This window comes from Aulostomus chinensis, chromosome 1, assembly GCF_037954235.1.
Source record: "Aulostomus chinensis isolate RoL2024-O1b breed Wild chromosome 1, RoL_Achi_v1.0, whole genome shotgun sequence".
Taxonomy (NCBI): Eukaryota; Metazoa; Chordata; class Actinopteri; order Syngnathiformes; family Aulostomidae; genus Aulostomus; species Aulostomus chinensis.
The window spans coordinates 60,224,499-60,237,007 of record NC_141320.1 but is presented as its reverse complement, the minus strand read 5'-3'; the positions used below and the strand labels follow the sequence as shown (position 1 = coordinate 60,237,007).

General features: G+C 45.2%; 4 protein-coding genes across 9 annotated transcripts in view; 1 reads left to right on the top strand and 3 right to left on the bottom strand.

Annotated features, from left to right (window-relative positions):
- Positions 1-711, bottom strand: part of LOC147272591 (histone deacetylase 4-like) — a 64,216-nt gene extending 63,505 nt beyond the window's left edge. For all 5 annotated transcript variants that reach the window (XM_086193374.1, XM_086193308.1, XM_086193854.1 and 2 more), the window contains exon 1: positions 397-711. The gene's annotated coding sequence lies outside the window, so the exon portion shown is untranslated. The remainder of the gene's footprint in view (positions 1-396) is intronic.
- A 566-nt stretch (positions 712-1,277) lies between these two features.
- On the bottom strand, positions 1,278-5,134 carry LOC147272590 (keratin, type II cytoskeletal 8-like). Its single transcript, XM_086192898.1, has 9 exons — positions 4,403-5,134; positions 3,527-3,735; positions 3,383-3,443; positions 3,194-3,289; positions 2,958-3,122; positions 2,735-2,860; positions 2,440-2,660; positions 2,327-2,352; positions 1,278-2,016 (listed from the first exon to the last, which is right to left on the bottom strand). The coding sequence occupies exons 1-9, from the start codon at positions 4,559-4,561 to the stop codon at positions 1,829-1,831; spliced, it is 1,251 nt and encodes a 416-aa protein (XP_086049024.1). The 5' UTR covers positions 4,562-5,134; the 3' UTR covers positions 1,278-1,828.
- LOC147272589 (keratin, type I cytoskeletal 18-like) lies at positions 4,797-7,782 on the top strand. Of its 2 annotated transcripts, XM_086192702.1 has the most exons (8): positions 4,797-5,278; positions 5,352-5,434; positions 5,516-5,672; positions 5,792-5,953; positions 6,044-6,169; positions 6,819-7,039; positions 7,160-7,194; positions 7,447-7,782. In XM_086192702.1, exons 1-8 carry the CDS (start codon positions 4,901-4,903, stop codon positions 7,656-7,658), a joined length of 1,374 nt encoding a protein of 457 aa, XP_086048828.1. In that variant the 5' UTR covers positions 4,797-4,900; the 3' UTR covers positions 7,659-7,782. The 2 variants fall into 2 exon arrangements, with proteins under 2 accessions (XP_086048828.1, XP_086048914.1); XM_086192788.1 differs by lacking the exon at positions 7,160-7,194 and having other exon boundaries at positions 4,799-5,278; positions 7,447-7,594.
- Positions 7,783-8,709: 927 nt separating this feature from the next.
- Positions 8,710-12,509, bottom strand: part of arpc2 (actin related protein 2/3 complex, subunit 2) — a 30,895-nt gene continuing 27,095 nt past the window's right edge. Inside the window, exons 4-10 of the mRNA XM_086193020.1 lie at positions 11,982-12,027; positions 11,647-11,833; positions 11,435-11,528; positions 10,628-10,754; positions 10,436-10,536; positions 9,564-9,664; positions 8,710-8,880 (exon numbers count right to left, since the gene is read on the bottom strand). Coding sequence (XP_086049146.1) covers positions 8,859-8,880; positions 9,564-9,664; positions 10,436-10,536; positions 10,628-10,754; positions 11,435-11,528; positions 11,647-11,833; positions 11,982-12,027 — 678 coding nt within the window. The 3' untranslated portion in view covers positions 8,710-8,858. The remainder of the gene's footprint in view (positions 8,881-9,563; positions 9,665-10,435; positions 10,537-10,627; positions 10,755-11,434; positions 11,529-11,646; positions 11,834-11,981; positions 12,028-12,509) is intronic.

The following is a 12,509-nucleotide window of genomic DNA, read 5'->3' as shown; positions in this document are numbered from 1 at the left end:
ACATGAAGACAGACTGTCGGGCTCCAGTTCTCCCCAAAGTCAATTACTGATATATAATGATGCATGGATCACTAATTAAATGCTGAGTTATGTTATAAACATGTTAAAATATGAAAAGAGGTAACTAGGCAGAGTCTTTGATATCAGTGCTCTCATCCAGCCTGGAGAGATATGTGACGTCAGCATCCAAAGACAACTGGAACCTCTGATGCAGTCAACTTTAATAGCAGTACTGACTCAGTACTGACTCAGTACACAGTACAGGTTCATACACATATGATGCAATGTTTGTTGCTCATGCACGGTGAAACAGCGTTGAAACGCGCGCACGGTTGCCACGCGACCGAGACCCGCAACGGGAAGTTTCGGACTGACCCGCATCAGAATGCGTCTTACCGTCAATGAGGGGACAGCGCTGGCTCTGGTGACTCTGAAGAGGCCGTAGCCGTGGAGGTGGAGAGTTCTGGCTCGTCCGTGACGGGGTGGACTCTGTTTCAGGCCTGGGTGTTCGGTTCGAAGGTTCCGTCTTAGGTTCTGGTTTACTAAAGTCACTGCTGAAACTTCTCCTCATAGACTCTCTTCCTCAGCCCACCTGGACCCAGACCGGAGCTACCTGGTGTCGGAGCTCCTCACCGACCCTCCCTCATGCTAACATTAGCAGCAACAGGTGCCGTTGACGCTCCGGCTGCGCGCGTAACGTAAATGAACGTGACCGCGTATCGGTCTGACGCAACACAAAAAAAAAATCACAAGAAAGAAAAAACATTGTGAATTAAAATCCGATTTAAGCATTTTCATTCAGAATTTTCAACTGCTACGATAGCAACTTTTGTTTTGTTTTTTTTGTTTTGTTTTTTAAAAAAAAATTTTACTTGTTAAATTTTTGAAAAATAATTCTGCGATTCCTCCGCGTACCACGTGAGGAAGCTCGCGAATTACCAGTTGAGAATCACTGATTAGCTGCTGGACCATTGCCATGAATATCGATTATTGATTTGATCAGTTCAGCATGTCAAAATGTGGTGGTCAATTATTTTTCTTTTCCTGTACTGACAAACAAAAAAGGCTATAAATTAACAAGTGTATTTTAGAGTAAATTAAGCTCGCGTGTTGCCAATTTTCCTGTCATTACAGATAAACTAGCATTGAGGCTAGCATGAAGACAGTGCAAGGCTAGTCCTCTTAGCTAAACAATCATATTCAACCAAAAGGACAAATTATTTTAACATAGGTGTGTGTGCGAAAGAAATCCAGACTAACAGCTTAACAATTGGTCATGTTTTGTCTTTTGTTTATTGTATTTTGTTGCAACCAGCCTACATGTACCCAGTAAACTCTGTAGCATCTTTTCATTAGCTTGGGCTAACCCTGAGTTACAAAGCCACAGATACAAATGAATGAGGCCCCTAGAGTTCATGAAACAAACAGCAACTCAAATCTCATCTAATTTCCCCAAAGATGTCATTTTTTTGAAACACACTCGAATTCCACATCCTGTTTTACCCTACGAGTTCTTCTTTTATTGTTGAATTTATCAATAAACTTTTAACACTTTTATCTTGGGTGGGTTTCTGTCACAATTTTAGCGTACAGAGGAATGTTAAAGAAACAGCGAGATGAAAGGTGAACAAAGTATTTCCAAACGCGAACAAAGATGGGAAAATCCTTCAAAAATACTGCTTGATGTAAACACAATACCTCCAATTTCCAAGCAGAGATTTCGAGGAAAACCATCCAACCTGCCGAGGACCTTGCACAGATGTTGGAAAAGTAATTCAGCTTGAATTCACACAATTCACATGTCATGGATGTGGAGGAGTGACGGTGTTCACTCATCAGTGTAATGGGAGCTTTCAGACACAACTCTCCCTGACTCTACTTCCACCCTGATCAGCAGGCGTCTCTTGGATGTGTTGGGGTACATTGGTTTGATAAAGTGGCTTATCGGGAGAATGCTGGTTGCCGGGACAACGGCGGGTTCTGAGGCTTGTGGCGTCTCCGGCGGGAGTCGAACGTCTGCGTGCAAGTAAGGACTTGGATTGATTGGTTTGTTTTTAGAAATCTGAGCAAAAGAGAGGTTTGATTTTAGTGGGACACGTACAAATGAATCAGTCGTGAGAATATGGTTGTTACTTCCCCCTTTAAATCCTCCTTTCATTCACCAAAATGTTTCTTAAATTGAATTTAAATACACCTTTTGTGTGCCGCTCAGCTTCCTTATCTCGCTGTCTTTGATGAAGCATATTTCTCCTCAGCAAAGCCACTTGCCAATCAGTTAAGCTCAACATTTGCTTGGCAACAGAAATGATTTCAAAATCTTTCTCACCTGCTTGGCGCATGAGGTGGTTCATTCTGCGTGGATGTGGAGCGGAGGCGCTTGTTAGTGCCGGCAGTCATGCATCATCTTGATATTTTCACTATGCACTCCTGCTCCCTTACCTCTGCTCCTCGCCCTCCAGCAGCTTGCGGTAGGTGGCGATCTCGATATCCAGCGCCAGCTTCAGGTTCATCAGTTCTTGGTGTTCGCGGATCTGCCTAGCTAAGTCCTGCTTGGCCCGCCTCAAGGCCTCCTCCAGCTCAACGATGCCTTTCCGCGCCCTCTCCAGGTTTACATCTCCCTCTGTAATTGTTTCGTTGATTTCCTTTTTCAGGGACTCTTCCTACAGATAAAACACCGTCAGAGGTTGGATCAAGGAGGGGTGAGCAGTTATCCGTCACTCTGCGTGAAACCCACCTTCCTTTTGAGAGCGTCCAGGTCACCATTAAGCCTCTGGATGAGTCGCAGCAGGTCTGAGATCTCTCTCTTTACCTCGCGAACCTCCTGCTCGCGCTGTCCAGCTTTTAAGACCATGACGTCCATCTGAGGTGATAGAAGAAGGGGGATTTCCAAAATAAAGACGCACCGAGCAGCAAATAAGATGGCAACACTAAAGTCATGCAGGTTGAGTTCTCCTCACCTTCCTCTGGTTCCAGTGCTCCGCCTCCTCCCTGGAGCGGGCAGCCATGTCTGCATACTGCTTCTTGACGCTCTCAATGATCTCGTCCATGTCTAGCGAACGCTTACTGTTGTCACGTATGATCACCGTCTCGTTCTGGACTTGAGACTCCAGCTCCTTGATCTCCTGCAGGGAGGACATGATTTCGTGTTGGGAAGACAGTTTGAAAATGAGCGGAAACAACTGATCAGCTTTACCTCATCATGGCCGACCCTGAGGAAATCCAGTTTTCCCAGCAGGTCTTCCAACTCCAGAGCCAAACTGACTGCTTTTAGGTGACTATCATCTGCTTCCTGTTACAAATATGAAGTCAAGAAGAAGAGAAGTATTTCAAATTTGTCTTTTTTTGGGGGGGGGGGGAGAATGGCAGAAGTATGATATATTACCGTTTTGGAGACAATGAATTCATTTTCCACATCAGCTTTCTTCAGCAACTCCTCCTCATACCTGAAAATAAAAGAATACTGAGTTCTGTGTGTGCAGAAAAAAAAGGTTCCCCTCTTTTTTCTTCCACGCTGTGACCCGCCGACCTCTTCCTGGTGTCCTCCACCTCCTCCTGATTCTGGAGCAGCTCGGCCTTCAGTTTTTCCTGATCGCGAAGTAACTTCTGGATCTGCTGCTTCAGCTCCTCCTCCAGCTGCTTCACGATGTCCTCGACCTTGCCCTGGTAGTCCTCCTGCTCCTTGAGGATCTTCAGTTTCGTCTCGAGCTTTTTGTTCTCATCCTCGTGATGTTTCACCTGGAACAGAAAACGCCAGCAGGATTTTAGCTTCTTTTCGGTTTTTTCACACCAAAACATGTGGTACTGAATCGCGCTGAAGTTAGTTATTCCACATTTTTAGAGCGTAAAAACTTTTTAATAAAACAAATCTGTTTGTTTTCTCTCTGGAAGCATCGGTGTAGCACGGGCGACCACCAGATGGCGCTCTTCAGGTGCCTCCCCTACAGTTACTCTTCACTTCAGTGGCAAAAAAAAAAGAAGAGACTTTTCATGGCCTCAGGTAACAAAATTGTTCACATGAGTTTACAAGGATATGATGAACAGGTCTGTTATTGATTTGATGCTCTAAAAATAAGCAGATGACTAAACCTACAAAAATAAAGAATTTATTTTAAGTGATTAAAATGCTTTATTATATTAAATATATTAACAAATTAGGCCTGATGTATTGTCTATACATTAAGATAGAGATCAAGTTTACATTTAAAAACACAGAAGTTTCATATTGAAGCTAAAAAAACAAAATGTTTCTTGTGTTCAACTAAATGGAATGAGGTTATTTGAAAGCAGATCCAGGCAGGAAACAACTTTGACTTCACATAAACTGAAAATCCATATATTTGAGAGTCTATTGATGGATCTAACTGATAATTCCCAGCAGGGGAGGGGAGTTGAGGTAACAAACCTTCTCAATCAGCATAACGAACTTGTCATTGAGTCCAACCATGTCGTCCTTCTCCCTGGATTTACCCGACGAGTCCACCTTGTTCTTGGGGAAGCTCTTGGTGGGTCCAGAGCTGCCGGGGCTGTAGGACTGGCTGCTGTAGTCTCTGGTTTTGGACATGCTGGAGCTGTCAGGTGAGGTCGACGCGGTGTCGGAGGCAGGTGAGCGGTGAAGGTGAGCTCCGGACGTTCCTTCATTTAAAGTGGGAAGAACGACCGGTCCCCTCCCCTCATGTCAGCCCGCGTCCAATCAAAAGGAGAAATGCATAATTACCGTAAAGATTTAGCGATAGTGGACGTGAAATACCTGAATTTCAACCTTTAACCAGTTTGTCCTCTGGTCATGAGCCAATAGCATCACTGGGGGCGGATTGGAGCGTATATGCTCCCCTATAAAGCCCACCTGTTCCCACATCCTCCAGGTGACTCGCCGGCCTGAATCACACTTCATTCTCCCATCATGCCTTCAAACACCGCTGCCAGCATGTTCGGTGGAGCCGGGGGACGGGGCTCCAGGGCGTCCGTGGCGAGCCTAGAGGGGCTGCGTAACGTTCTGCGTAACGATACCGAACGGGACTCGGCTCCCGTCGCGGCCGCTGCTACACCCGTAGCGGCTTCAAACCCTGCTCCTGCTGCTCCTGTCGTCCCCGCGGATGATAAACAGACTCTGCGGGGTCTGAACGACCGTCTGTCCGGATACCTGGGGAGGGTGAAGCAGCTGGAGAAGGAGAACCGCGACCTGCAGCGTGAGATCGATGAGATCTTGGCCAGGAGGAGAACACCTGAGGGGCGCGACTGGGATGAGGTGGAGAAACCTCTGAGTGAGCTCAAGGACAAGGTCGGTCATGTCACATCCATGATGACGAGATCTTCCAAAATGTCTTTCTCATCCTAAAAGATGTCTGTTTCAGATCAAAGACATCGCCACGGACAACGCAAAGCTGCTGCTCCAGATCGACAACACCAAACTGGCCAATGCCGACTTCACCAACAAGTTAGTTGAAACAAAAAGAAAACCTGAGTGAAAGTTTGCTCTTTGCTGCTGACAGCACGTCAATTTCCTTCTCCTTTACAGGCTGAACGACGAGAAAAAGAACCGTCAGGCCATCGAGAAAGACCTGGAGGAGCTGAAGAAGAACATCGAGGACACCAAGGTGGACAACAAGCAGAGGGAGAGAGAGATCGATATGGTGAAAGAGGAGCTGGCCCACCTGGAGCACGACCACAAACACGTGAGCGGACGCAGCCACGCAGTTTGACACGCTCTCATTTGAGGAGAGCTTTAATGTGTGTGTGTGTGTGTGTGTGTGTGTGTGTGTGTGTGTGTGTGTGTGTGTGTGTGTGTGTGTAGGAGGTGGATGACCTGCGTGAGAAGATCAAGAACTCCGAGGTGACTGTGGAGATGGATTCTCAGAACTCCAACCTGGCTGAGCTCCTCTCAAATATCCGCTGGCAGTACGACGTTCTGGCCCAGAAGAACCTGAAGGAGACGGAGGAGTGGTACCAGAGCAAGGTACCGCAGCATCCTCATGCCACTCTCTTTTCCTCATCCCTTCACCTTTGATCATCTTACTATTTCTGTCCTTTTTTTTTTTCTTTTAAGTTTGAAAACATCAAAGTGGAGGAGGCCCAGAACACAGAGGCTCTTCAGACTGGGAAGACAGAACTCAAGGATCTGCTCAAGCAGAGACAATACCTGGAGATCCAGGTCCAGAGCGCTCACTGCATGGTAACCACACACACACACACACACACACACACACACACACACACACACACACACACACAATCTTTTCTATATCATGTCAGGAAGGATGGACCCACCTGCAGCTGCTTGTTTCACCAGCGTTCCTGACTGCCCTGTTATTACCTTGTAAAACTGCTACTTTAAACCACAAACACTCCGCACCCCCACCCCAAGACCTGCACCATCTGGACCTGCTCTTAACAATACCTTAAAAAATAACCCACTTGAGGTTCCTCTTGACTCAACACGTTTCATGATTTCATTCAAATGGGGCAAGAAAACCTTTAAAATGACAATAAAAGTCGAAATATTTCCATTTTTGAGAGTCTGATTCCTGTTGCTGGATCAGATTTTACATTTTTAAATGCTGACAAATCCAAAATATCTCTTGCTTTTAGGGTTCAAAGTGTGATAAAACACAGTTCCTTGTTCCTTGGCTTCTCATTCTGAAAAACACATGCGGACTGATTAACAGAGCACTGCATCTGGCTCTACTAAACTGAATGAAACCATATTCAATGTTATTGTGCATGCTCAGTCATTAATCCAGATTACTGGGGCAATTGATGGAATGGAACCATCTAAAACACAGTTCCTTGTTCCTTGGCTTCTCATTCTGTCTCTTTTCCAGATCCACAATCTGGAAGAAACCCTGAGATGCACCAAGCTGGAGTCCAGTCAGCGTCTCGGCCCCCTTAACCAGGTGATCCGGGAGCTGGAGGAGAACCTGAGGAAGGTTCGGGCTCATGCAGAGAGCCAGGTGGAGATGAACAAGGACCTGCTGTGCATCAAGATGAAGCTGGAGGAGGAAATCGACAACTACCAGCGACTGATTGCAACCGACACCGAGAGGTGAGGGGCGGATATCTGGGAGGAGCGGGTGTCCTTCCTCTCCTACTCATCCAGCTGGATTAACAGCAGAAGTAGAAGGAATAAACTTCCGTGTGTACTTATCCTCTTCTTCCTTGACAGCTCGGAGTTTTCTTTAGAGGAGGCACTGCTCCACGGTGAGTCCTGGATCGGCTGGAGGGGAAAAAACTGTCTCTCCAGCATGACGGATGTGTCTCATCTAACCTCACTTTTTCCCTTTAAAAATATGAAAGCACCTTGTTAACTGCATGCAATCTGATTTTAACCTCGCCGACTGTGACCATCGAGTGATCGATTCAAGAACCTTTGATTTTTTTTATTGCAGGAGATAAAAATGAATTAAAAGGATGCAAAACTGAATGAGCGATGTTGGTGGTTTATGTTTCCAGACCAGCAAAAGCTTGACGCTAAGGTGACAAAGCAGAACCAGGAAGCCGAAGAAGAAGCTGGGCCGAAGCAGGAAAACACCCTCGATGTTGAATCCGGTCCCCCCGTCGCCGCCGAAGAAAATAAGAAGGCTCCGTCCTCCTCTTCCTCCTCATCGTCCTCTTCCTCGTCCGAGAGTGAGGACGAAAAGGTCAAGGAGGAGGGCGGAGCTTGACGTGCGTGGGGAGGAGCTTGAATTTTGTTTGTCACTTGTTAAAGCTTCCGAAATAAAAAGAAACAACTCGAAACATCTGAGTTGGAGTTTTTGTTAATATTCAAGTATAAAAATGATGATGAATCTAATGAACCTCTAATTACCTTCAACATGAAGGAGCTCCTCACCTTCATCCCGTTTTAGTTTAGGAGGAACATGAACAGGAAGGAGGATCTGTAGTGGAGCGACAATTCAAGCGTATTATTATTATTATTATTATTATTATAACGTCTTTATTTTAATGTGACAATGATGAGAATTTCCCCAGAAATAAACATGAAAGATCAGATCTTTTCACTTCAGCCTTCACGTCTGTTTCTCATTTCAGTATGAAGTAAAATATCAGCATCATTTACTCTGATGATTTTTTTTTTTTTTAGATAAGTATATTTTCATATAACTGCAGAAGAATTATTACACCTGCAAGATTGAGAACTATGCCGACAACAAAAGACACTGGAGGGTGGAAACGTCCCGTTCACAAACGGCCGATAACTCGAGGAAATGATAGAAATGATAGAAATGTCCAAAAGTATAAAAAAAAAAAAAAAAAAAATGTGTACATCTACAACTCACTACTACAAATTCTACTTTGGAAGTATTGGACATGTTGTACTGATAATATATTGTTCAAAGAGGCAAATGTCAATATAAGGAGTCAGCGTGAACACACACACACACACACACACACACACGCGTGTTATTTCTGTTTTATTTTTTTCTCAAATGAAAATGACGACATGAAAGCACGGGGGGGGGGGGGTGATATCATCCAAACACATGAATATCTGGCGGTGGGGGTCAAGAGTACCAAATGGAGTAAAAGATATCGTATCAAAAATGTATTTGTTTTTTTCATATATATATTTATATAGGACTAATAATTCTCTTTACTTAACTACGCAAAGCGAGGAATGCCCTTTATTATCTTGAGCTGTGGCTGAGCCGACTATTATTCGTTAAAGGGAAAAAAAACAAACAAACACACTTTTGGAAGTGTGTTTTTTTGGGGGGGGGGGGGGGGGGCTAGGGCAGGTTGGGTCAGGGCGGGGCATTTCTAGACATCCTGAAGTCCTGTCCAATGTTGCGTGGAGTTGTAGCGTGGAGCGTCTGGGCGTGTCCACAGTGGGTCCTGGGGGGGGGGGGGGGGGGTGTCGTTTATCAGCGGGAGAAGGTCTTCCCGCTGGAAAATGCAAACAAGACAGGAGTTTATTAAAAACTTTGATACACACGCACACAACCTTGTACTTATATCTTTGTGAGGACTTTCATTGACGTAATACATTCCCTCGCCCCTCCCCCTGAACGAACCACCTCAACTGACTGCCTGACCCTGACCTTGACCCCAAACCCAACCTCAACCCGATTCTAACCTCGACCCTGAAACCAAGTCCTGACCTTCAAACGGCCCTTTGAAGAAGTGAGGACCCGTGTCTAAAATCTCTATCTGCCAACACCGTCGGGAGCTCACACACGTCGCCGTCGGAGGGAATCCTTTGTCTCCTTTTACTCCAGTAGCACATTAACAACAGAACAAAGCCTCTCTGATGTTCCACAGCATTTCAGAACAACAAGGCTTCAAAAAATTAAAACAAAAAACAACACAGGTTGGGGTTTGTGGTTGTAAAACTTCCTTTCTGACTCACTCCTAATGTTGCTAAAGCAGCATGGGCAAACACACACACACACACACACACACTCACACACCTCAAAAACACACAGACGGTGACTCTCAAAGAGACAAACGACGATACTCTGAAAAGTTTCTCGAAACTAGTTAACAAACTAGTTAACCAAACTGTGGTCTTTATCTTGCCCTGGCTGTGACAACACGGAGGCGGTTTACGAGAAGGGGAGGCTACGTACGAGATGGTCTTCATCTCCTTCTTCTCGGCGTCCGGTCGAGCGCGATTCAGCACCTTGAGGAAGTCTGACGTCTTGGCCCTCATGCGTGTGTGAATGTAGGCCTGCGGAGGAAACGTGTACTCGTCAGTAGCTCTCGTTTTGGCACGAGGCTTTAAAAAAAAATGACATACGACAATTAGGCGTTTTTGTCGTGTTGATGCGGCTCAATTACACAGCGAAGCAAAGACTAGAAGGAGGTACAATCGCTTGTTTGTCATGTTTGACCCACCCACACCCGTCCATCACCCTCCCCCTCCGTCTCCTTCCTGTCTGACGTACATTCTTCTTCACATCATAAAAGGTCAAACACGACTGACATGTGTGTCATCCAGCTTTGATTAGCGTTTACAGATGTCAGAGGTCCATTAAGAGGGCCGGGTGACACCCCGAAAACCTGTGTGACCACTGAAGGGGGGCAGAGCAGATCTCACTCAAGACTGAGCTTTCCACTGTGGCAGACGGAACGTACCATTAGAGGGGAGGGAGGGGTGGTGATTAAAGCAGAATTCTGGATCGCACAGCAACAGGTGTCGCTCAGAGTAGAATGTGAAACCTCGTTCAACAGATTATTCATGTCATCAAATAATGTACTGTGAGACGTGTGAAGTTAATGGAAAAAAAAATACTTCCATGACATGAATAGAAATCAAAACTTTTAAGGCCGTTTCATTGGATTTCTATTTAAGAATTCTCTTTTATTTATCATACAATTTAAAAAAAAACACGTGTAAAAAAAATACTATACGGGTGTTAGTAAATGTCATTGCAACCCCATGACTTTATGGAATAATACAAATTTTGAAAGACAACAGATTTCTGTGCGCGCAACTTACCTTGGAGCACTTTATGTGGTAATGCAGGTAATCCCTGAAGGTGTGGATGAGGTTGATGGTGTTGTCTCTGGCGTTAGCATTGGTGTGACGTGGAAAGAGGACTGGAAAGATCGGTACGCTTTCGTTAATGTGACATCAGGAGTGAAAAATGGGCGCTGAAAGTGCGGGAAGGTTCACGGTGTTTGAACAGACCGAAGGTGATGTATCCAATGTTGTCGCCAACGGCTGCGTCCGTGTCTTTCAGCTCCAGAGGCGGCTCCCTGTGGCTGAACAGCACCTGCGGGGCTGTGTGGCTAGCTCGCCGGCCCTCTTTGAACTCCTACACACACACACAAAGATAAATGTTCTTTTAAATTACATTTCATTTATATTGTCGCACACACACACACACACACTATAAACATGTATTCATATGTTTATATATTTATAAAATTGCAGTTGTGGTATTTTTTTCAGTCCGTGAAATGTTTTAGAGGTTAGCTTAAAATAATTTGAGCTAGCTTCATAAATACCTACAATACTTCTGCTCTGCTAATAAGGCTATCTCAGCCACTTTGCTAACTTAGCAACGTGCAGCTAAAACTGATACGTCAGCTACGCTAACGAGCCGACTAACAGACAAAACGTTCAGCTTGCGTTGATAGAGCTACTCTAAATTGTGCTAGCTTCTTTCCAGCCTACTGCCTCGCTATCATGCTACAATCTTGCGACATCAGCTGAGTGGTAACGAAATGAGCTGCCACTGTTGTGTGTATGTGTTAATATAAATAATACACTCATTGCTGAGCTAAATTAGATTTTCGTAGTACTTATTTGTCATGGGTGCCATGTTTACACTAACAAAGCCTTTACCATAGCAGTAACTTGTCCATATGCATTAAATTAGTACTTTAGGATGGAACTGGCATGCAGCACTCGTCTTTATTTGGGATTCGCTCTGCTACACCCTGTCCGATTTAACTTTGCCACTGATTTCAATGCGCGCGTGGCTTCACACACCTGCATGAAGACTTTGCCGATGATGACGTCATCGTCGTCTTTGAACACCGTGCTGAACACCACAGTCACTCTATCTTTCTTGGCCTCCACGTACCTGAGAGGAAGGAACAGATATTCAACACCTCCCTGGACTCATGGGGATCACAAGCATGAGACACATGAACATCTGAGGTCTTCCTCCAATGTGGTCTGCCAACTTCTCCTGCACGCACATGGACTCGTCGTCTCTATAGTGGACCACTGCCCTGCTCTCGCCCTCCTTCCCCTCCTCCTGGAACTTGAAGTACTTTTCAAAAACCGAAGCGAAGCAGTTCCTCTTCAGCATCCCTGCCTGGTGGATGACCTCTTCCTTGTTGCCTGGCAGCGCATCGAGGTCATAGAGGAGGGACACGTTGTAGCCTGAGAGGGACAAGTATGGCAGATGGGTGAAGGCGAACAGCTGCATCGCAGTATCATCATCTTAACATTTGTCTCATGCCAGCTGTGTTGTAGTCGTAGTAGTAGTAGTATCAGTAGTGGGTTGAGCAGTAGCTTTAGGAGAACTCACCAGACTCTGTTGAAACCAGGAAATTCCCATAGACTCTCTTGAGCAGCTAAAACAAAACAAAAACAATTATTTGAGCAACACTTCTCTAAAGTGCACTTCACATGAAACCCGACAAAGGCGATACGGAAAAATATGAAAAAAAAGACGGATGACAAATTGAGGGTAAAAGCTCATTTTGAAATTGCACAATGGCTCATAGTTATGTCATTTTTGTTGTTGTGCGAGATCAGCTTCTTCAAGAGCAGAGCGCGATCCCGGAAGCTGTCGCCGTCTTTCTTCTTCTCCAAAGATACCGACAGGTACTTTGGCAGTCATCCTTTGATCTTCCAACAACAAAGAAAAACAAAAATGGCTGACATTCTGTGATTTCCGTAGCCTGTGGAATACTCTAAAGCAAGCCAGGCAATGAGAGGAAACTACCAGAAATGTCAACAGCAATAAAAGCAGAAAGAAAGAGAGAGAGAGAGAGAGAGAGAGAGAGAGAGAGAGAGAGATGAGAGAGAGAGAGAGAGAGAGAGAGAGAGAGAG

Excerpts from the sequence above, each read along its gene's own strand:
- LOC147272590 (XM_086192898.1), bottom strand. The coding sequence starts at position 4,561 with ATGTCCAAAACCAGAGACTACAGCAGCCAGTCCTACAGCCCCGGCAGC. Across the intron at positions 3,736-4,402 it reads TCGTTATGCTGATTGAGAAG|GTGAAACATCACGAGGATGA; the intron begins GTTTGTTACCTC and ends TTTCTGTTCCAG. Across the intron at positions 2,661-2,734 it reads TGGACGCTCTCAAAAGGAAG|GAAGAGTCCCTGAAAAAGGA; the intron begins GTGGGTTTCACG and ends TTTTATCTGTAG.
- LOC147272589 (XM_086192702.1), top strand. The coding sequence starts at position 4,901 with ATGCCTTCAAACACCGCTGCCAGCATGTTCGGTGGAGCCGGGGGACGG. Across the intron at positions 5,954-6,043 it reads AGGAGTGGTACCAGAGCAAG|TTTGAAAACATCAAAGTGGA; the intron begins GTACCGCAGCAT and ends TTTTCTTTTAAG. Across the intron at positions 7,040-7,159 it reads ATTGCAACCGACACCGAGAG|CTCGGAGTTTTCTTTAGAGG; the intron begins GTGAGGGGCGGA and ends CTTCCTTGACAG.